The 25,048-nt window shown below is 41.0% G+C and overlaps 1 protein-coding gene and 1 non-coding gene across 3 annotated transcripts in view; both read left to right on the top strand.

Moving 5' to 3' along the window:
* Nucleotides 1–25,048, top strand: part of PCSK2 (proprotein convertase subtilisin/kexin type 2) — a 294,059-nt gene that overhangs the window by 162,655 nt on the left and 106,356 nt on the right. For both annotated transcript variants that reach the window (XM_024559813.4, XM_053927192.2), the window contains one exon: nucleotides 3,448–3,485. In XM_024559813.4, coding sequence (XP_024415581.2) covers nucleotides 3,448–3,485 — 38 coding nt within the window. The remainder of the gene's footprint in view (nucleotides 1–3,447; nucleotides 3,486–25,048) is intronic.
* On the top strand, nucleotides 199–332 carry LOC112304310 (small nucleolar RNA SNORA42/SNORA80 family). The gene has a single exon (XR_002974752.2). It is a non-coding gene; the product is annotated as a small nucleolar RNA SNORA42/SNORA80 family (small nucleolar RNA).

Here is a 25,048-nt window from a genome sequence, read left to right on the forward strand (position 1 = left end):
AACCTAATTAAAGATGTTTAATTAGGCTGAATTTATCTTGTTTTAATTCTAATTTCTTTTTTATCTCAAATTATCTCTTTGTTTCAATATTTTCCTTTCATAGAGAAGACACTAATATTTCTCGGAGAATTCCTCTCTAAAACAACTTGCACTATCTGCTATGAACATGGAGCTATGTTTTAAAAATTGACTCCCCATGTACAGGTTTGAATTTATGGTAGAACTGCTGCCCTGTGTCTCTTATAGTGCCCCATGCCAGAGCAAACTGTGGCCTTGAACCATTGCCTGGCATCTACCCACAGGCTACAGACACTGAAACAGGTTGCACAGTGGAAAAGAAAAAAAGTTGACTCTCTGTCAGAAAAAAGAAAATATTCTCTGTGTGTGCATGTGTGTGTGTGCAATTTTCCTTTTACCTTATCTGTATGTTACAAAATTTTTTGCCTAACAATGAGTTCACAAAATTTAACCAATGTGTGCAAATATATACAATAATTTAATTCCAGCACAACATCCTAAAACCAAGTAGATTTTTTTAAATGTCTGCTCTTCAGAATTATCTACATAACTCTAGTGATGTGGTAGATAATGGTACTAATGATGATGATAGACATATAATTTATCAAGTGTTTACTTACTACAAGCTAAACATTTTCAATGAATTGGCTCTAATTTTGAAAATTGCTTTGCAAGGTAAATAATATCTCCATGTCAAAGATGAAAAATCCAAGGCTCAGAGATTACATCATTTGGCCAAGGCTACACAAATATTACAGTTTCTGAGCCTGAAATGAAACTGGATGTATTGATCCCATAGTTTGTGCTCTTCCCCAACTTTACCCACAGACTAACCTAACCATCTCTGAATTAGGGTCCAGAACACAGGTCTGCAGACTTTTAAAATGTTAGCCTTTCAAACAACCCTATTAAAAACATGGGCAAAAGACTTGAATAGACACTTCTCCAGGGACATACAGAGGGTCCAGAGACATATGAAAAGATGCTCATCAGAGAGATGCCAATTAAAACCATAATGAGATACCACTTCACACCAGTGAGAATGGCCATCATAAACAAATCAACAAACAACAAGTGCTGGAGAGGTTGTGGAGAAAAGGGAACCCTAATGCACTGTTGGTGGGAATGCAGACTGGTGCAGCCACTGTGCAAAACAGTATGGAATTTCCTCAGAAAACTAAAAATATAACTGCCTGTTGACCCAGCATTCCACTGCTAGGATTATATCTTAGGAACCCTGAAACACCAAACCAAAAGAACCTATGCACCCCAATGTTCACAGCAGCACAATTTACAATAGCAAAGTGCTGGAAGCAACCTAAGTGCCCATCAGTAAATGAGTGGATCCAAAAAACTATGGAACATTTACACAATGGAATACTACACAGCAAAAAGAAAGAAGGAGCTCCTACCCTTTGCAACAGCATGGATGGAACTGGAGAGCATTATGCTAAGTGAAATAAGCCAGGTGGTGAAAGACAAGTAATGTATGATCTTACCCTTAAGCAGAACCTAATCAACAAAACAAAGAAGCAAGCAAAATTTAACCAGAGACATTGAAATTAAGAACAACCTGACAGAACCCAGAGGGGAGGTAGGAGGGGATAATGGAAGGAAGGAGGGAAGGGTTTTCAGGAACAACTATAAAGGACACATGGACAAAACCAAGGGAGGGTGGAAGCAAGGGAAGGAGGTGGGTATGGCTGTGGTGGGGGGAATGGTGGGGTGTAAATGCAGACAACTGTAATTGAATGACAATAAAAATCTTTTAATTAAAATAACATAAAATAAAATGTTAGTCTCTGATCCCTGTCCTTTGGCAATCCTTGAGAGGGGAGTGGGAGAAGGAGGAGAATAGAGCGCACAAAGTGACCAGCTATACTATTTCAAGCTATAGAAATCAATGTGATAACAGTAATGGTTTTGGATGTCAAAATATCAGCAGTGAGATAAACCATGTTCTATAGAAAAGTGACTCCCAGTCCAGGAAGTAGTTTGCAGAAATTAACTTGTGCAACCAGAAAAAAAAAAAAAAACGAAGAAAAAAATTTTTTTAGAAATACAGTTGACCCTTGAAGAATGCTGGTTTGGGTTGCACGGGTCCACTTATACACAGGTTTTTCTATTGGTCAGCACAGTTCAAATCCACGTTCTTCAAGGGTCAGCTGGTGGTTGGGAATCTGCACATGGTGGGGGGTCAGTTAAAGTTATATGCCGATTTTCAAATGCCCAAGAGGTTGGCTGCTCTAACCCCGCATTGTTCAATGGTCAACTGTATACATCCAGATACAAGTTCTTTTTTGCAGAACAAAGGTATAACTATGACCCGGCCTTACTATTCATACAGTGAACATGACAGCTATGAGAGACTTAATAATACTCTGACTTTTAAATATTGCAACCCAGTGAAGTTGTTAAATACCACTGGGACAAGCACACCACACTGTTCTCAATTCAGAAGGTCAAGAAGAAAGCAAGCACCGACAGGCCAAGCACTTTGCCTGAAATCCTGCAGCCAGTTGGCAGCATGGCTGGAATTCAAACTTGAATCTTGGATTCCAAAACCTACACTTATAACAATTATGCTAGGTGGTGCAGGAACCTGGATGGTTTCTTGAAGGGCTGGATATTCAGATGTAACTACTGCAATAATTATATGGCTCTCAGACCTGGAGGGGACTTTTCAATTTGCCCTTGAAGTACCAGGGTGCTTTCTGAGCCCCACATGTCTGATGGAAGCTAGCATCTCAAGGACCATAATTCTACCATTGGAATGACTATTGGGCAACAAGGTAGTCTGTGTCCAGGAGCAAGCACAGGCCCCCTGCTGGGAGACCAGAGGTCTCAGGCTTTTGGAAAAGCCACATTCTGAAAAGACAAGCATCAGCTCCCACTTGGGACACCTTATGGGCAACCACTTGCCCTTTGGCTAATTGTTTTTCTTGCCCAGCCATGTTACTCTTTCTATGTCTATGCCAGAGAACCCCCTGCTAATCAACTGATGTCCAGGCCCTATTAAATAATAATTGCTTTCCTTCCCCTGGGCCAGTTTCATTTCAGAAGAAATGCCAGTTGATGCTTTAGAAATGTCAGTATTTCCACAAATCTCTCTTAGATCACTACCCTGATGAGCCATCTATCTTATACACACTAAGCCCCTTTGTGCTGACATTTATGGCAGAAGTGTTATCTTGAGGCTCCAAGCTCTAATTGGCTTCACTCCGCTGATGCATCTGGTGGCAGCTGTCTCTCCACTTTGGCAGTGCAGCCCACAACGCACACTCAGGAAGTGAAACACAAGGCTGGGGCCTCAGGCACAGTGTCTCCTAGTGGCAGCACATAAAAAGAGGGATATTTCTAGAGTAGCTTTCCTGAGGACAGTGGCAGGTATTAACCTTTCGTTCCTGTGCTATTGTCGTTTTTTCATAGGAATTGACTATCTCCACCCGGACCTGGCCTCGAACTATGTAAGTAACAGCTGACCTGTGTGGGGAAATGTGTGCACCTAAGTGTTCTGGTATTCTTTGTTATTAGGAACATAATGTATGCACATGCACACACATGCATGCACATAGGAAACACACATGGGAACACCTGCATGCATGCACACACATGCACACTAGAACTGCCCATCTTGTCAGAGCCACAACTCAGGACAAAGACAAACAGACAAGGCATGGGGCCTGGCGGCATAAGAAGCTGATGGCTTTCTGAGAAGAAAAGAAGGAAACTTGAGGTCTGAAAAGCAGACTGCCAAGAAAAAAAGTACAGGGAGGGGCAAATAAAAGAGTGCCTTGACAAGGTATAAAGTCAACTCTAGGTGAGAATATTGAATTGGAGGGTGAAAATGAGCCATTTGGGGTTTTGCTGGGTAAAACTGATGGCAAAATGCCAAAAAGTGTAGAACTCACATTGCAACCATAGCTGTATGAAAGCAAGAACATCATCTTTTTTATTATTTCTGTGCTTATGAGCACTGCACACTGACTGTTCCCCACAACACTGTGTAAAGCATTTAGTTTCCCTTGACAAGTAAGAAATATTAACAGAAAGTCATGGTAAATGCTGTTGCACTAGAGCCGCATGCTCTGACTTTGACCCAGCAAGTTACTCTGCTTCGCTGATGAAACCTACAACCCCTTTAAAGAAAAGCAATGCTTTATTTTAACCCCATGAAGTCCACTATTCAAGCACTGATATGTTCACTTAAAATATTCTAGACTATTACTCAGCTATACTTTAGTAAGCTACAGATCTAAGTATAAAAATGTTATTTTAGTAGTTAAAGGGATCATATTTAAGAGAACACATACTTCAATAGAGAAAAGGTGGTTAACAAGCAGAAGTGTTTTAGGGTTGACATTCCAGGTCATTCATTCAGGAAGGTGTGTGCATCTACATTGCAAAACAAGAACAGAGATTTTCCACGTGTTTAGTGCTTTGGGCATCAGGAATCAGAGCATCCATGGGCTGGGTTTCTGTTTACTGCGTGGGTCTTATAAATCTACAAAGAGTATACATTGAGCTGAACATCTTTTTAATAATAAAAAGAAAATTAAATGAATCATTTGCACAGTCCAGCCAATGTGTACCCAAAAAGACATGACAAAAACTAATCCAAACTCTATTCCAAGAGATGAGAATTCACTCCTGTAAATAAGACAGTAAAGAACTACCTACAATTGTAGATTCTGCCTCAGTGGTCCATCTGCAGAGCCTAAGGAAATGGTTCTCCTCTCCTTCTTGTGTCCTTTTTTCCCCCACTGCAGGCATACATGGAGCTGTCTGGCTGGCTGTCCCTTTTGCTTCTTTAAAGGGTCTGCCCCACATAGAGCTTTGTACACCTCTTCTAATGCCCTCCCATTCTCTTCCTCCCCAGTAATTCCAGGGCCCTGGAGAGTTCTCCAAAGGGGAGATTGAGAAACACATGTGGTTCATTTTCTCCAGTGCTCTGATATCCAGAAGCTTTTCCTTACACAGAATGGCAGAGATAATAGCTTGCAGGGGTGGCACAAAAAGCCATTTGTATTCTCCTCTGCGCAGAGCTGTAGCTGCACAGGGTTTCTACCATCTTCAGGAACTAGCACCTCACAGAGCAGCCAAATAGGGTTCTGCTCGCTTTCACAAACCAGTGTTGCTTCATCTTGCAGCTTGTAGGACTTCAAGGTGGGGACTTCAAGGCTACCGTTTGGGCTGGAAAGCTGATCTTGCTCCTGCCAGTCCAATCCTCACAAAAGCCAGGTACATGGAGGTTGACCTGGGCATCCTTCCTTTCTTTCTGCCCAGCCCAGGTGTTTTTGTGACAGACTTCTCCCAACGCTAATTACCAGATTAAAAGAGAAAACAATTCAAGAGGGAAAAAATTCTCTGGAGCTCTGATGAACTGAAGGCACAATGCTAACTGACTTTATGATTCAGCTGCTAAAAACCCTAAGCTGAAATAGGAAAGTAAAGCATTGAAGTTGCAAAGTACCAGCTCCTCTCAACTCTGCAATATCAGAATATGCCTGAAAAACTCTATGGGTTCTATGAGTGTTGTATTCTCTTTTTCTTTTTTTTTCTATGTTTCTTTCAAAAAAAACATTTTTCTAATTAAAAATAAATATATGTTCTCTGTAGAAAATTTGGAAAAGCATAAAACAGAGTCAGAACAAACCATATCAACATTCTTAATATTTTAAAATATTTCGGACTTTTATTTCTACATGCATATTTTTAATGAAATTGGCTCTTGTGACATATACATAATACCCCTTCCACTTAGGTCATGAACAATTTTATGTCATTAAATGTTCTTCACAACATGATTATAGGGCTATCCATTATTGCCTCATGCTGCAATTTATTTAAACTCTTCAGTCCCCAATTGTTGGACAACTAGATCATTTCCAATGGCTGTCTCATTCTAAGAGGAACAGCGACAGATAGACAAAGGTGGTAGAGGGACTGTGAACCACAACCTACTAAGGAAAACTAAAAGACAGGGGAGGGGGAAAAAAAAAACTTCAGGGGTACATTAACTATGTTTTTAAATATTTCCATTTCTCTGTGTGGGATGAGGCATTCAACTAATTCAGTAATTTCTCCCAAGAAAATTCCCACCAGTGGGTGACAATTGCAGGAGAAAGATTTTAGTTCTGTTTGAGGAAAAACTGTCTAATAATGAAGGTTAATAAGGAAAAGGAATTAGCTCTCCAAGAAAGTAATGAGTTCTCCATATCTGAAAATATTTAAAAGGAGTGTCAATGACCAGTTGGCAGAGATGTGGTTGAGGAGGTGACAAATGTCTACATTAATCTTAAAGTAGATGACATGTAAGAATTGAACAGAAAATGTAAGTTCTGTACAAAACTGTGTTGTTACACTTTTTATCCAGAGCAAGGTCCTAGTCTTTAATATGTACCAAATGCTTGGAACCTTATGAAAAATTACATCTAATTACATAGCAGATTACAAATTTTGTAATCTAACCACAGATTTTCTATATCTTTGGTATAGGTGAGAAAACCAAACATCCAAATATCTCATTCTTAATTCCTCAGCAGAGAACCTCAACCTGAACTGGTTTTTATCAGCCTCAGTGTCTCTCTCACCCTGTGTAGGGTTGAGATTGACAACTTTAAATCTACTAACCAAATGTATCTTTTTTATTTCTAATTAAAAATTGTTTACTATAATTAACAAAATGAGGATGGCAAGTGGAATAGACCTGCCCAGGAGAGCAATGAAATCAGTGGACAGTGATAAGCTCAAAAATTGTTTGAGCAAAGGATTAACATATAGCTTCACACCTAGTTAGGTGACTTAATGGCTTGGATGTGATGAACCAGCCTGATGTCCTTCTAGTGAAATGTATTTTGAGGAGGTCTATGTTTGGGTTCCTTCAGAAACAGACCCTGAGGCAAGCGCTTGAGGGCAAGTAGTTTATTTGGGAAGTGATCCCAAGAAGCAAGAATAGAGGGGGGAAAGGAAGGCAGCTAATAAATGGTGCCTAATCAAACAAGGGAGCAGCTGGAACTTCATCCTACTGGGGAATCTGAGGGACAGTGTAGAATATGTGCCAGAATTATCCCACCCATGATGTGATACCCTAGGAAGCTGGAGTATTTATAAAGCAACTTCTGTCAGTCATTGGTTGAGAGCTCACCCCAGGGGACATTTAAATCCCAGCACATCCTACCTTCCCACAGCTTTTGTCAAAGAAATGCAGGTACAGGCAGCCAGAGTTCACCAGGAGATAGGCCAAAAGTATATGGGTTGGGTCTGGCAACATCTGCCACAAAGAGGATGACTTGGAAATTTATTGAATGTTAAAATAAACAGAATTGAGCTATGTTGGGAAAATTCCTTCTTGCTATGGATTGTTTTCAGTGAGAAGTAAAAACTCTAGAAGGATCTCTTAAACAAAGATGACAAAAATTTCTTCATAATCAAACCAGGCAAAATGTTTCCCAAACCAGAATTATTTTCAAAGCTTGTTTTTCCATACATTAATAGAGAAGAGCCAGAGTATACTGGCAGTCTGGTGTTCTTTCTATTTAAACTGAGAATTAAAATCTTTTGGAAACTGTAAATCAATATATAAGTATGAGTCATTGGCATTGATTTAACTCAATCAATCTACATTTAATCTGTTGACAGAGCAAAGGATAATAATAGCTGCTTGAGTTATTATTCTATTGTCCCATGGTTGAATTTAGTCTAAAGGATCCAGTCCCACCAGTAAATGCTCACTATCCCAAATAATTAAAATTCTCCTTTCTTCCATCCCAATAGTAATAACATGAAATGAGTATTGGCCAAGGCACCATTTTAGATCAAGTTGAAATGAGAGTTCCTTTACCCCATCCTCTCTGTGAAAATGGTCTGAATATACACACTAATGCAATCTGATTGATGTGTATTGGACCTGCTATTTGCAAGCTTCAGAGGAAAAGAGAGAAGCCAGACACAAGTGTTCTCTAGAGAAAGAAGCCTGAGGTCAGTAAGGACACTGATATGGGAGTCTCACAGATGAAGGGACAGCAAGCAAAAAGGTTGTTAATCTCTTTCCCATGTGGCCCCATCCAGTGATGATCACGTTCCTGTGTTCACAGCACTGCTCCAAGTCCAGGGGTCCTTCAGGAATAGAGGAATACTTCTCCAAAAACAGGAGAAGTGTGACTGAGGTTGTAGCTCCCACAGGGTGGGTGTGGGTTCAGCCAAGCACCTCCTGCTTTGCCCAAAATCTGCTCTGCTGAAGCTACAAAATTAAAGAAGTGGCTAGTGGTTCTGTTAAATCCAAAGAGAGTCTTCGCACTGTGGGTGGCAGTTTTCTCAGAGACAGGCCTGAGACAAGGATTGGAAGGCAAGTAGTTTATTTGAGATAAGACCCCAGGAAGCACCAGCTGGGGAGAAAGGAAGAGCAGATGATAAAGGGTTTCTTACAAAGCTCTTTACCCTGAGGGTAAAGGAGCATACTCTTACCTCAGAATTCAGGGCAGCAGTGTAGACAGAGCCACTCGGAGTTATCCATTAACTCTTGTCAATTACTGGTTGAGGGCTATGCCCTACGAGTTGGGCACAAGGTGGGGAGATGGATGGCTTGACTCCCCAGCTCTTCTGGCCTGCCTATCATCCAAGCAGAATAGGGTCAGCAGACAGAGAGAGTCTTCAGGTGAAGAGTTGCAGGTGCTGACAGAAGTCGGCCTGCATGCAAGGGTAAGGTTTTGACAGTGTGACAACAGTGGAAACTGAGTCAAACCTTAACGTGATGCCTGGCTCCCTAATTCATATTTGCACAATCTTAGACTAACTTACTAACCCTCTTTGAACTTTAATTTCCTCATTTGTGAAGTGGGCAAAATGAGTATCTGGTTCGCTGTGAAGTATCATTGAGATACCATGTGTATAGGGTCTAACAGATAACAGATGCTTAATAAACATTGACTTCTCTCTCAAAAAAGCTGAGATCACAACTGTGCACAATGGCAGGTGGTCCTGGTAAAGAAGCATGAGCATGCCTTAGGAAACCAGTGCAACTTCTCAGTGCCCTCCCCAGTAAGCTCAAAGTTCTCAAAAGAGAAGAAAAGGGCACCTCATCCAAACTAAGCATGAGTTTTTGAAGCTAGGAAAGCAAGGACCAAAGAGCAGAAGTTACCAAAATAAACCTCTAAGATTTATTTGAAAATATAAAAGGTTCATTTTTAAAAGCACAGCCAAGCAACAGAAGATAAATGGAAAGAGAAGACCCACTGCTCATGGCCAGGGATGTAATGAAGAAAAGTGTCCCAGACACAGCAGAATCTCTCACCTACTCTTCTCTGTTTCAGCTCTTTGAGCTAAAAGAATATTCATGGGTATTTATAAGGGAGGCCTAATCCTCAAAGTGAGTGAAGGGATTCAAAGATGACAATTTTTCCAAATGCAGTTTTCTCCAGGCTAAGGAAATTACACCTCCTGATGTTTAAGTGATCACAGAATGGAACACCAGCTTTTGCCCTGATGACAGGAAGGATGGACCACTTCTTGAACTAGGGCCTCCATCTTTCAGCTTGGAAACTGTGGGTCCCCTCTGAGCAAGTCCAATATCCTGTGCTGAGAATCTGTACAGATTCACATGCTCCTCCTTGAGGTTTTCCACAAATTCTTGTGTGCAGCAAATATTGAAGATTGCATTGGCCCTAATTTCTCATCCTTCCCTAGACCTCAGCTTCTGCTGTGGGGCTTTACAGACCTACCTCTAGAAGGGGGAAGTATATTTTCCATCCCTTGATTTTGGGTTGGGCCATGTGACTTGTTTAAGGCAATAAAATTATACAGAAGTGTCCGAGTGACAGTTCAGAGGCCTTTTGTGTTCCCACATGCCCTCCTATGCCTCTACCATCTTCATTAGAAGAGCATCTCCAGGCTAGCCCACTGGACCCACGAGGAAGATGAGAGACACATGAAGAAAAGCTACCCCAGCTGCCAAAGCCTGAAGCACAGCCACCTAGATCAACCTACAGAACTTCAGTAAGAAACAGAGCTGCCTTGCAGAGGATTCCCGCCAATACCAGCTGACCCCAGCCAACCACCAGAAGCAAGCAAGCCCAGCCAAGATCCTCAGAGCTGCCCAGCTGAGCCTAGCCTAGGTTATCTTGTGCCTTGATTATTATGATATGCTGCTGACATTTTATGGTTGTTTTTATGCAGCAACTGTTATAGTTCCTCATGCTAGGCCCCCTCCTTGGTCCTCCCACAATAACTGATGCCCATCCCAGTCTAAAAAAGATATAGATTTCTCTGGCCCTACTCCAGACCTACTAAATCAAAATATAAAGAGATAAACCTCATAACATGTATTTCTTTGAAAACAGTCCCAGATTCTGATGAATAACCTCATCATTCATTTTGGTACTTTATTCATTCATTCATTTTATTCATTCAACAATGCTATTTGCCAATAACATATGACATCAGGACTAGATCACAAGCTCTTGGTAGGCAAGTGTGTACTTTTTAACATTTGTGTTTCCCTTAACATTTAGTACAGTGCTAAGCAGACAGTTAATATTTGCTAAATTGCATTGACTATTAATTCATCATTCATACATTGCAAATAAAATCAGAAGCTAAATCATTTGATGAGCCGCTATCATTGATGATGAGGAACTCTAGCATGAAGAATCCTCACTCCAAGCTCTCAGCTACCTCATACGTAATGCCCCCACCCATTCCCTTAATTCATGTCCCTGATGAGGGAAATAGAGGACCATAGAACTAAATAAGGTCCCTATGGCCAAAGGCCTGCAAGATATATGAGTAATGATTCTCAGTATGGATATTTGCATGCAAATAACCAAGAGCTATTTCATTACTGGAATGTCTAGAATTCCTCAGCCTGGTGGATATGCAATTAAGTTCCCAGATGGGGAAGGATATCTTATGCCCTTTAATTCAGTCCAAAATTTGGAATATTATTTATATTCCTGATATACTATTTTACAAAAATAAATAAATAAATAAGCCCATCCCTAAGAACCTGCACTTTTCCACACTTTTGGTGGGTTCCTGACAGGTGGCTATCTCTGAAGAGGGGCTTTTGGAACACTCTGAAGGGCTGCCAGAGCAGAGCCTGAAGGAAGTGCCTTGGAGTCCAGCTGCCATGTTCACATCAGGTCTCTGGGTGGCAGGTGGCCACCATGATGAAAAGGCAACTGTTGGGGATGGGACCAGTCCTCAGCCCTGACTGACTTCAGTGCTGTGAAGTATTGATTGTATTCATCGCTCCAGGTTTTTAGACTTATTAATATTTAAATAGGACAAGTATAGCAATATTTATATTGCATGATAAGCCATAAAAGTCATTCATGCAAATACAAAAAGGTTTTCTCCACTACCTTTGTTTCTTTCTTATTCTCTTTCTTATATTAGTATACACTCATTGAATTCCCAACATGTAAAACATTTCACTAGTTTTCCTACTTTGCATTTCTACCTGAGAGAACCAAAAAAAACCTTAGGTGACCATGCTTTGCTTAGAGCAGATCCTACAAATAATTACTTTACAATAATTTGCTGCAGCTATGATGAAAAATGCTGCGCCTACTAAGATGACATGCATTTTCCTCTTTCCCTTTCATCATGTGCCTTTTCCCATTGTATTTCCTTAAAGCCACAGTTCTGGTATGAAAGTTAAGGGCTTTGGGACTAGACTGCCTGAGTTCAAATCCTGCCCCAGCTACTTGCTAGCTTTGTGACCCTAGAAAACTTCATCTCTCTGTGTCTCACCTCTAAAATGGATTAATATAATCTTCCAGCCAAGATGTAGGCATAGGTAGACATACTGTACCTCCTCCCACAACCAAAAAAGGACAACAACAAATTTAGAAACAAAAACAACCATAACTGACAGAAAATCAAACAGTATGGAAGTCTGACAACCAAGGAGCTAAAAAGGAACATTCATCTAGACCACTAGGATGGCCAGAGATGGACAGCTGGTATGGCTGGAGGACAGGACCAGCAAGACAGCGATAGCAGCCCGGGCAAGGCAACAGCTGCCAGAGTGGGCGGTCCCACATTTGCATGCAGATGAACCAGGAGGAACAACTGGGGATACAGACAGACCACACAACTCAAGGTTGCAGCACAGGGAAATAAATCCTCAAAACCTCTGACCAAAAAAACCTGTGGGGATTGAGCCGGTAGGAGAAACTCCCAGCCTCACAGGAGAGTTCATTGGAGAAACCCACGGGGTCCTAGAATGTATACAAAACAGTCCACTTGGGAATCAGCACCAGAAGGGCACAATTTGCTTGTGGTTAATGGAAGAAGGGACTGAAAACCAGCAAAGAGTTCAGCAAGCCACATTGTTCCTTCTCAGACCCCTACCCAACATACACTGCCACAACCCAGCCACATGGGTTGTCCCGCTCTGGTGAATACCTAAGGCTCTGCCCCCTTATTACATAACAGGCATGCCAAGATGAAAAAATAATGGCCCAAATGAAAGAACAGATCAAAGCTCCAGAAAAAATACAACTAAGTGATGAAGAGATAGTCAACCTATCAGATGCACAGTTCAAAACACTGGTAATCAGGAAGCTCACAGAATTGGTTGAATATGCTCACAAATTAGAGGAAAAAGTGAAAGTTATGAAAACTGAAATAAAGGAAAATGTACAGGAAACCAACAGTGATGGGAAGGAAACTGGGACTCAAATCAACAGTTTGGAGCAGAAGGAAGAAAGAAATATTCAGCCAGAACAGAATGAAGAAACAAGAATTCAAAAAAATGAGGAGAGGCTTAGGAACCTCTGGGACAACTGTAAACATTCCACATCCAAATCATAGGGGTGCCAGAAGGAGAAGAGGAAGAGCAAGAACTTGAAAACTTACTTGAAGAAATAATGAAGGAGAACTTCCCAATATGGCAAGGGAAATAGACTTCCAGGAAGTCCAGGAAGCTCAGAGAGTCCAAAAGAAGTTGGACCCAAGGAGGAACACACCAAGGCACATCATAATTACATTACCCAAGATTAAAGATAAGGAGAGAATCTTAGAAGCAGCAAGAGAAAAGGAAACGGTTACCTACAAAGGAGTTCCCGTAAGACTGTCAGCTGATTTCTCAAAAGAGACCTTACAGGCAAGAAGGGGATGGAAAGTATTCCAAGTCATGAAAGGCAAGGACCTCCATCCTAGATTACTCTATCCAGCAAAGCTTTTATTTAGAATGGAAGGGTAGATAAAGTGCTTCCCAGATAAGGTCAAGTTAAGGGAGTTCATCATCATCAAGCCCCTATTATATGAAATGTTAAAGGGACTTATCTAAGAAAAAGAAGATAAAAAATATGAACAGTAAAATGACAACAAACTCACAAGTATTAATAACCTGACCTAAAAAAACAAAACAAACTAAGCAAACAACTAGAACAGGAACAGAATCACAGAAATGGAGATCACACAGAAGGTTATCAGTGAGAAGAGGGTGGGGAGAATGGAGGAAAAGGTACAGGGAATAAGAAGCATAAATTGTAGGTAGAAAATAGACAGGGGGAGGTTACGAATAGTGTAAGAAATGTAGAAGCCAAAGAACTTATATGTACGACCCATGGACATTAACTACAGGGGGAGGGGAGACGCAGGTGGGAGAGGGTGTGCAGGGAGGAGGGGAATAAAGGGGGAAATGGAACAACTGTAGTAGCATAATCAATAAAATATATTTTTAAAATAAATAAAATGGGTTAATATAATACTGACCTTATTGGTGCTTGTGAAAAGTCAATTAAGTAGTGTATATAGGGTCCTTAGAAATGCTCCTCGCACAAAGAACACCTCACATTAATGGGTGCAAGTTGCATATTAGGCAACTTACTCAAGGTTACATAGCAAGAACTTAGAAGAGGAAGACCACGAACATAAGATAGTGAGACCTCAAAGTTCATGCTCTTAATCCCCTCCTCCCTTCCTGACTAAAGGACACATAATGAATTCACAGAGAGCATCTTTTTTGTCCCCTTTGTTCTCTTTTTTTATTGCTGTTCAAGTACAATTGTCTCCATTTTTCGGCCAAAATTTTTCCCTGCCCTACCCACCCCCACCTCCCACCCTCAATCCTTCCCCACTTTGGCTTTGTCCCTGAATCCTTTATACATGTTCCTTGAAGACCCTTTCCCTTCTTTCCACCTTTATCTCCCTCTCCCCTCCCTTCTGGCTACTGTCAGTTTGTTATTTCAGTATCTGTGGTTATATTTTGCTCACTTGTTTTGTTTATTAGGTTCCACTCATAGGTGAGATCATACGGTATTTGTCTTTTGGAAAAGAAATTAAAAGCTGGCAATTTCTGTATTATCCTACTTTTTTGTGTTTTCCCTCCACTTTCCTGTTGTTACAAAGTATGCCAAATGTTCACGAGGAATAGCCTTCCTTTGCTTTTTAATTCAACTCTGAGCCAAGTCACAGATGTAGCAGAATGCAAAGTATTTAACCTATTGCCTGTTTGAGAATCCCATTTAACTCTAAAGGACACTTTATAAATATAGTCTCAGATATGGGTGCATGAGCCTATGGAAAGCATGACATTTGTTTCTTTATTGTTACAAAAGTAAAATATACACAATAAACACACATTATAGATAGATGGTGAAAGAGATTAGTTTGGTTATTATAATTACTAACTACCTTAAGTGGGATCCCCTGAAGACATCTGAGATGCGGAAGTGATTTCATTGGGTGAGTGTTCCCAGGAGAAGGGGAAGGAAAGCAGGCCAGTCAAGGGTAGAGTCTAGCATCAGCCTGATCCCTCAGGGAACTCTGGAATACAAATCACATACAAAGTAGGTCCCTCCCCAAAGAAGAGAACCAGAATTTTGTAACCCCGTGTCAGTCAGTCACTGACTTCCAGTAGTCCTTGAGACCTATGTAACATTCTGGGCTTGTCAATTCCCATTTGTCCAATGACAATTACTCTTAGAAGGACACAGTGGTGACCTTTTAGCAGCCAACACTCCCAGAGCTGGAGTCTGAGTGCACTGACCCAGGGAAGGGAATCCAGGCCACTGCCCACAGCATCACTACCCAGGCATTCCATCTCTGTCCCCTTGAGTGAAGACAAGGCCTGTGCCTATTATTCTCCACATCCTCAGTACTTAGCACATGACTTGCAACAAAACAGGTGGCCAATGACTATTTGTTTGATGAATGAATGAATGAACAAATGAGTCCATGCCTTAATCTTTGAAGCTGTGAATATGTTATCTTACATGGCAAAAGGGACTTTGCAGATGAACTTAAGGTTAACTTAAAATGGGAGAATTCTCCAAGTCCACCAAATTGAATCACAGGTTCTTAAAAGTGAGAAAGCAGAAGAGGTGTGATAATGGAAGGAGAGATAGAAGAGATTCAAAGCACAAGAAGGACTCCTCAACTCAGCACTGAAGACAGAGGAAGGAGACACAGGCCAAGGCATATGGGCAGCCCAGAAGCTGGGAGTGCCTGTTAGCTCACAGCCAACAAGGAAATGAGGGTCTCAGTCATAAGGAACCAAATTCTGCAAACCTGAATTAACAAGGAAAACTGATTCTTCCCTAAACCTCCCAGGAGAAATGCCACCCTGCTAATATCTTGATTTTAGCCCTGTGATGTTGGTATCAGACTTCTGCTTTCACCCTGTTTAAGTTTGTGGTAACCTGTTAGGCAGCAATAGAAAACTAACACAGGTCATCTTCCTTGAAAATAGTGTTTTCCCTCTGCCTGGAGGAGAACAGAATGCACAAACCTCATGAGGGGTTGAGGTAGGGTACTGCTCCTCAGCCACTACCCCATCTCTGCAGGCTCAGGGAGTCCCAGGTGAACTAGATCTGAGGCCAGCAGTGGTCTGTATGAGCTGAAAACTGTTAGACATGTAAATGAAAGCCCTCAGGAAGCGCAGTGAACAAAATTATGTGGGCTTTGAGGTAGATCCATGCAGCCAAAATCCTTCCCCTGGGACTTCTCAATTCATGTTCAAGTAGACACAGAGCACGCTAGTTCTCTCACAGTGCTTTCTCAAAGTTGAAACCACATAAACTTTAGGTTGAAGTAAAAGTAATATAGTGTTTTAATCTCCTTTGGCTGCCTCCAAATGAACACAGTTGAAACAAACAGGAACACAGAAATGTGGACTTTGTAACACTTCAAGGGATTTAAGAGGTGTTTGGGTCCAATCCCTCACATTACACAGGAGGAAACTGAGGCCCAGCAGGAATGTGAAATGCCAGAGGTCACATAGCAGGTGAGAACAGAGCCAGTGCTGGAACTCATGTCTCCAACATCCCCAGTCCTGATGTGTGGCTGCACCACCCACCACACACTGTCAGCCCTTAGCACAGCAAGGAGGCACCCATCTGGATGTTTCCAAGTTCTCAGACTAAACCTGGCCCAGGCAGAGAACCACCTGGGTCCTTCCATGGAGCTTCTTGCCTCTTGTCCCCATTCAGTGCAACTATCTCCCAAACCACCTCTGCTGCCACAATTCTGCATTCGGCCACCAAAGGGAGCCCTCTGGAGCAGGTTATGCCTGGTTTGAGTCCTCTGTACCATTTTTTTGTGCACCCCACCCTAGCTTTGGTCCATTTTTTGTGTCCACTGCCAGCACCTGCTGCTCCTTTTGGAGGATTTCCCAAGGGCTACTGGAACTGGCTTTGCTCCGCACACAGAGATCTGATATGTCTGGAATTTCCACCCTCCTCTTGGCACCCATAGATCTGTGACTGCCTGTGGGAGCATGGAAACCTTGTCTCACTCCGGCTGGAAAATGCTGAGTTGTAACTAACCCTTCAGGGCCCCCTGCAGTACATACCCAAAAATCACATCTTGGTTTGGCTTTCTCCCCATTCAATCCTGTCTCCCTTACTCCTTCACTGGTTTCCCTGGAAGTACATCTTCAATAAGTCACTTGCCCATAGTCTTCATCTCAGTCTGCTCTGGGAATCCTCCTTATGTTTGATTAATCTGGTGCTTCCAGCAAAGCAGAATTTTTCATCCTGTATGGTCAGAGAGAATCTCTGACATAGAAATAGGATTTGCTTCTCAACCATGGTAACCCTGCTGGCTCCCAACCTACAGGAAATTACTTTCCTCAAAAGACAGAACCCTATAATAACCAAGAGTAATAGCCTTTAATTGCTAACCTACAATTAAAACCTGAAGCCAAGTGCTTGGCTCTCAGCAATGTTCTTCACCATGATGTGAGTTTTGTACTTTGATGGTGAATTCTGTACTTTGAACGCCGCACACACACAATGAGTGCTCTGCTAGGCAGAAGAATAAGATGCATTACAATGTGTGGGAGATGTTTTCATTAAGCTATGGAAATAGGAGGCTTATGTTTTATAACTCAAACATTGCCAATTTTTTTAAACAAGAGGTTTGGTGTAAGCTATTCTGGGAGCACTAATTCAAGGATTCCCCTTGAGTCACTGTGAGCAAAAATGTGTTTTCTGATTTTCATGATCCTCAGTTTTCCCACCTGCAAAACAGGAATGATCACCTTCCCTGCTTCAGAACCAAAGGGGCATAATGACGGTCCCTGTAACAGACATGAACGATGGGTCTTTATTGATCTATCAAAAAACATAAATTGACCTCCCCAGAATGCTAAAGGCACCAAGGCCCTCCTGGTACTGATTCTGGGCTACCCTCCCTTCTCTTCTCCACTATACCCTACAGATATAAACACAGATGCCTGCTCTTAAACTTGTAGAGAATGTCCCAGAAGACTCAGTGCAAAGGAGCCAGTCCCTCTGCATGTGCAGTGTAGTAACCAGACAGGCACTGAGTTATTTAATACAGTCAGTACCTTGTTGGGATTTTTATGAGGAATCTTACAAACAAAGAATGTACACTCTGTGAATAAAGCCAGAGTCAAGGTTCAAAAACACTTCAGCCAAAAAAAACTCACTAGCGATTGCAATTACCTTATTATACATGATGGTTTGGTTTGGAAGTTTTCATTTGTTGCTTATTTTGTCTTAGCTCACAAATCCATTGACCCTCCCATGGAGAGCTGACTGTTGGTCAACAGAGTATAAGATCCATCTTTTCTCTACCACGTCTCCCACCTCTTCTCCCTGCCTTGTTTCTGATATTGTAGACCCTACTGTTTGGTACATTTTGTCTCCTTGGCTTCTTCTGAACCACAGCAGTCTTCGTACCCAGAATTTGTTGAGCATGTGCTATGCACCCAGCCTCATGTTTTACTTGCATTATTGCATTTAAATTGGATGTAAGCAATGAAGTAGGTACTTTGTTATCCACCTTTCCTAAATAGGAAACTGAAGATCAGAGAGGTTAGTTATCTGCCCTAGCTCACACAGCCAGGTGAGAAGTGAAATGTGAAGTTAACCATCTATCACTTTGACGTCATTCAACTTAGTCGCACTTCCGACTCCCATAGCTCAGCAAAATGACACTGTCATGAATGCAATGACTAATGTCCCAAATATGAAAGTCATCCTTGACTCCTCTGCATTCCTGTCTCCCCTCAGCCACCAGATCTGTTAGACCAGTCCACTCTGCTACACATCTGTTTCTCTCCAGCTCTAATGCTGGCTTCCTACACCCCACAAAAGCCTCAGCCTCCTGCTTCCAATCTTGCCCTCTCAAGTGCCCTCTCCCCACAATAATGAGAGAGGTCATTAGAGAGAAAAGAAAGTACCAGAAACCACATCACTCCCCCAGTAAAACCCATCTGATGGCTCCCCCTACACTTGGAATCACACCCTTTCTCCTTCATTATTAAGCTTCATGTGTCCTGGTTCCAGGCACCTATTCAGCCTATCCCCTGCTCACTCACTACGTGTCAGACTCTACAACTCCAGGACTGTACCTAAGTCAAGACTTAGAAGCCTCATACACTGGCTCTTCCCACAGTTGAACCTATCTCAGTTTAAGCTTTTAGTTCCCTTCCTAGCTCTTAAAATCGTCTGTAATAATGTTTTGGTTCTTGTTTTGTGTGCCCTCCCATTGGAATATCAGCTGCAGATGCATGGGGATCTCATCTGTCTTGTTTGCACTCTTCATCCTCAGCACAGCACATGGGCTGGAACAGAGTAAATGACCAACCGGTACATGCAGGATGAATGACTGGCTGATGAAGGGATGCTTTGATTTGCTCCTTTTATCATCCACCCCTCATTTCTCCTAGCCCAGCTTTCTACCAAAAAAATAAAGAAAAGAAAAGAAAAAAGACCTCTCTTTGGAACCCTGGCCTTGCTATGCTCCTCCTTCCATTCTCATAGAAAAAATTATTTATTTATTTTCAGCAAACACAGCATTTCACTATGAAAGAAAAGCTGCTCAGTGCCAACAGGAAGATAGTCTACATCGGAAATGAACATGTCTTAGTACTTCCCATCTTCTAGGGAGGACTGGTATCCTTTTTCATAGCCACAAACCAAAGCACAAAAGACCCATCCATCCAGGTTGACTCAGGTCCCACAAGGGAGCAGCAGGAACTGGAGAAAGAATAGGAATGGTTGTCCTGATGCTTTCAACTCATTCATTTGTTCTATGTGCAATTAACAATAGCCTTTTGATTTCTCAAATCATGCATTTTCGTTTTTAATATATATTTTATTCATTATGCTATTACAGTTGTCCCATTTTTTTCTCCCTTTTATTCCCCTCCACCCTGTACCCCACCTCCAACCAGCATGCTCCCATCTTAGTTCATGTCCATGGATCATACATAAAAGTTCTTTGGCTTCTCCATTTCCCATACTATTCTTAACCTCCCCTGTCTACTTTGTACCTACCAAGTATGCTTCTCATTCCCTGTACCTCCCCCCACCCACTCCCCACTGATAACCCTCCATGTGATCTCCATTTCTGTGATTCTGTTCCTGTTCTAGTTGTTTGTTTAGTTTGTTTTGTTTTTTTTAGGTCAGGTTATTAATGCTTGTGAGTTTGTTGTCATTTTACTGTTCATATTTTTTATCTTTTTCTTAGATAAGTCCCTTTAACATTTCATATAATAAGGGTGTGTTGATGATGAATTCCTTTAACTTGACCTTATCTAGGAATCACTTTATCTGTCCTTCCATTCTAAATGATAGCTTTGCTGGTTAGAGTAATCTTGGATGTAGATCCTTGCCTTTCATGCTTAGAATACTTCTTTTCAGTCCCATCTTGCCTGCAAGGTTTCTTTTGAGAAATCAGCTGATAGTCTAATGGGAACTCCTTTGTAGGTAACTGTCTCCTTTTCTCTTGCTGCTTTTAAGATTCTTTCCTTATTTTTAATCTTGGGTAATGTAATTATGATGTGCCTTGGTGTGTGCTTCCTTGGGTCCATCTTCTTTGGGGCTCTCTGATCTCCTGGACTTCCTGGAAGTCTATTTCCTTTGCCAGATTGGGGAAGTTCTCCTTCATTTTTTGTTCAACTAAGTTTTCAATTTCTTGCTTTTCCTCTTCTCCTTCTGGCACCCCTATGATTCAGATGTTGGAAGGATTAAAGTTGTCCTAAAGGTCTTAAGCCTCTCCTCATTTTTCTGAATTCTTGTTTCTTCATTCTGTTCTGGTTGAAAGTATATTTCTTCCTTCTGCTCCAAACCGTTGATTTGAGTCTCAGTTTCCTTCCCGTCACTGCTGGTTCCCTGTACATTTTCCTTTATTTCACTTTTCATAGCCTTCATTTTTTCCTCTATTTTGCCACCATACTCAACCATTTCTTTGAGCATCCTAATTACCAGTGTTTTGAACTCTGCTTGTGATAGGTTGGCTATCTCTTCATCACTTAGTTGTATTTTTTTCTGGAGCTTTGATCTGTTCTTTCATTTGGGCCATATTTTTTTTGTCTTGGCAAGCCTGTAATGTTGTAAGGGGTGGAGCTTTAGGTATTTGCCTGAGTGGGGCAACCCATAGCACTGCAATGTGTGGTGCCCTATGTGGGGGCAGGGTCCAAGATGGAACAATGCCACTTGCTGGCCTCTCAGCCAGCTTTCAGTTCCTCCTCTACCCACAAGCAAATTGTGCCCTTCTGGTGCAGATTCCCATGTGGGTGGGTTTGTGTATGTCCTAGGACCCTATGGGTCTCTCCAACAAACTCTCCTATGAGGCTGGGAGTTTCTCCCACTGCTGCAACCCCCACAGGTTTTTTCAGTCAGGGGTTTTGAGGCTTTATTTCCCTGTGCTGGGACCCTAGATTGTGCTGTCTTTCTCACTCCTCAGTTGTTCCTCCCAGTTTATCCACATGCAAATGTGGGACCTCCCTGTCCGGCAGGTGCTGCCTTGCCTGCCTCAGTCCTCCAGCTTCTGCTTTGCCATGAGTCCTCTCCACCCCAGCCGCCTATCTCTGCCCCTCCTGCTGGTCTGGGTGAATGTTTCTTCTTTAACTCCTTGGTTGTTGAACTTCCACACAGTTCAATTTTCTGGCATTTCTGGTTGTTTTTCATTTTTAAATTTGTTGTTGTCCTTCTTTTGGTTGTGTGAGGAAGCAAAGTGTATCTATCTATACCTCCATCTTGGCCAGAAGTCTCAAATCATACACTTTCAAGCTAAAAAATTAACCTAGGTTTTCAGTACTCTTTTAAGTATCTACAATATTTTGATTTTTTTTAAAGGTGCACATGGACATGTTCTTAGTTAATATGCTTTGCTTATCCACTAAGCCACTAGGAGAAGGGAATTCACAAAATCTGAACTCTAGTCATAAGGCTCTTTCTAGAAATATGTGGTATTATTTTGTCATCACGATTAATATTAAACACAATGCACCATATTTACAAGTCCTTCCTAAGGAAAACAAACCTACCCTGGAAACAATGCTCATAATCATAGTCATGGATACTACCTGTATTTGCTCCTCACAGGGAATCCTTAAAATATCAATTTAAATGCAAATGAATCTTATTGTTTCAAATTAAACTCATTTCATTGTGTTGAAATGAATATACAAAATAATATTGAGCACTAAATTATGAGAATTAATATTGACACAATAAAAAATACACTCTCATTTCCATATTTTAGGGAGGAGAAGTCTTATCTGTATGTGTGCTGTTTGAACTATAACTAGTGACTACAATACAATATCCCCAGGGCCTGGAAAGGCTAATGCTCAGGATAAACATTACAGAAAAAAGTAGTTGGGTTGTGGGGGGAGACAAATGGCTATGATACATCTTGGGATTGAGTAAGCTATTTTTTAGGTCTAAGGAAAGTGCACTTGCATATGTATTTAAGTGACTATATATCATTTAAAAACAAATTACAAATACTAAAGAGCTTTAAGGAGAGCCTGAAAAATCAAAATATTTCTCTTAGACATAAAGATAAAGAGGACCTTTGTCTCCTCTGTAATCTCACCTAATGGTTGGAAAACTATGATCCACAACTGGCCACATGTTTTTATAAGCAAAGATTTAACAGAACCCAGCCATGCTTACTTGTTGACTTGTCTAACGCTGCTTTCACAGTACAATGGCCAAGTGGAATTTTTGTGACAGAGACCATTAGTCCCGCAAAGCCTAAAATTTTTACATTTTGACCCTTTAAGATAAATCTGCTAGAATCCCGAGTTAACCAGTTGTGTATCAAAACATAGGAAAATGGCTTTGTTAGAAACATGAGTCCAGAGAGTTGCATTGAAACTCTCCAGGCACAGCTGTATCACTTTCTAGCTCTGTGACATCTGGCAAACTGCTAAACGTCTCAGAGGCATATAGCATCCTCATTCGTAAGCTGCAAAAATTGGGTTTGTCTGTCATAACTCTAAAATCTTATAAAACTCTCCTGCTTTCCAATAAAATCACTGATTAAGAAACAAAAGCAGAATTGGTTTTACAAGGAAATAAAATTGTCAAGTAGTTGAAGCTACTTAATGTGCTTTTGAGAAAAACAGACAAAGTCAAAGTTATGCTCCTGTTTCACACATGACACTCTCTACATTAATCACTGTGGCAGAGTGAGTTCAAAGAGTTTTGCTTTCATTTACTGTCTTTGGATCTCCCCAAAACCTGACCCTTAGGCATGGACTCACAGTCCAGTAGTTAATTTGGGATATGGTCCCAGAGAGCACAGGTAGGAGAGGAGCTCAAGACAGGTATGTATGAAGTGAGTTACCACTGTAGGCAACTGGAGCTCAGTTCTGCTGGGCAACCTCAAGACACAGGTTAGAGCCCATGAGAGAAAAGAGTTGGAGTGTTAATATATCAACTCCTAGCAATCATTGTTGGAGAGATGATACCAGCATGGAGGGCAGGGCAATTTCCTGTACTGGGCTGCACAGATCATGAGCAAATTGGGCTCCAGAAATAAAGAGATGGAAATCTTGTCAAGGAAAGCTGAGTCAATATGCATTAAATACTAAAAGCAAGGAGTTGTAAATGGAGCATCCAACAGCATCTACTAAACTGATAAAATCAGAGGTCTCCAAACTTTTTAATCATACATCCCTACTATAAAAGTTTTTGAGTAGGCTCTTCAAACATATTTACAGGCATTTTTCACACAGTATATACTTTTACTACTATAATAATGGACTACACACATTAGAAAACAACCAAGAAAGAAAAATTTTAAGGGATAAAATAAAAAATAAATATTCAAAGAGTTATAATATATAGCCCATTTTCATAACAATAGACAAAAGGTAGAAGCAACCCAACTGTTCATTCACAAGTGAATGGATAAACAAAATTTGGTCTATACATACAATGAAAAATCATTCATCCTTAAAAAGGAAGAAAAGCCTACCACATGTGACAACACAAATGAACAGACCTCCTGGGTATTAAGTTGAGTAAAATAAGCCAATCATAAAAAGACAAATAACATATGATGCTACTTACATGAGGTACCTATAGTCACATTCATAGAGACAGAAAAGATTATTGTGGTTGCCAGGAGATGGGCAGGATGGGGAAATGAAGAGTTATTGTTGAACGGGTATAGCATTTCAGTTTTGCCAGATAAAGAAGTTTTGAATATTGCTTGCACCACAGTGTAAATATACTTAATACTATTGAACTGTACATTTAAAAATGGTTAGTCAACTTTGTTATGCCTTTTTTAACACAGTGGAAAATAAATACATACTTTTTTAAATCAAACTAAAGAAATGTTATAATATTTTCTCCCCACACCCCAGTGGATATCTTGCACATCCCCTGGGGATGGTCATGCCCCACTTTGGAGACCGTTGCATTAAATAGCCCTAGTGTGTAACCCTATCGACAGTGGGATCAACAAAAGTTTCTGAAGTAAAAATTCTTTGGAGAACTAGATTTCTATCTCCAAGGGAGATAAAACAATATAATAGAAATGGCACTGAAGACCACACAATAGGTGGATCTGGGTCCAATCCTGTTTCTACTATTTAGTTACTGTGATTTGGAGCAAGTTATTCCATCTTGGGGGATTGTACATTCCTCAAATGTAAAAGAAAGATGTAAAATGTTTTTATTTGCTCACGCATTAAGTATTTACTGAGTCTTTTTAAAATTATTTTATTGTTGTTCAATTACACTTGTCTGCATTTACACCCCCCTCCACTCCTCCCCCACCCCAGCCATCCCCACTTCCCTCCCCTGCTTCCATCCCCCCTTGGTTTTGTCCATGTGTCTTTTATAGTTGTTCCTGAGGACCCTTCCCTGCTTCCCCCCATTATCCCCTCCTACCTCCCCTCTGGTTTCTGTCAGATTGTTCTTAATTTCAATGTCTCTGGTTAAATTTTGCTTGCTTGTTTTGTTGATTAGGTTCCAGTGAAAGGTGAGACCATATGGTATTTGTTTTTCGCCACCTGGCTTATTTTACTTACCATAATGCTCTCCAGTTCCATCCATGCTGTTGCAAAGGGTAGGAGCTCCTTCTTTCTTTTTGCTGTGTAGTATTCCATTGTGTAAATGTACCGTAGTTTTTTGATCCATTCATTTACTGATGCGCTTAGGTTGCTTCAAACACTTGCCTATTGTAAATTGTGCTGCTGTGAACATTGGGGTGCATAGGTTCTTTTGGATTGGTGTTCCAGTATTTACTGAGTCTTATACTATACCAGGAACTATGGTGTATTAGTTACATACTGCTGCATAAC

This window comes from Desmodus rotundus, chromosome 6, assembly GCF_022682495.2.
Source record: "Desmodus rotundus isolate HL8 chromosome 6, HLdesRot8A.1, whole genome shotgun sequence".
Classification (NCBI taxonomy): Eukaryota; Metazoa; Chordata; class Mammalia; order Chiroptera; family Phyllostomidae; genus Desmodus; species Desmodus rotundus.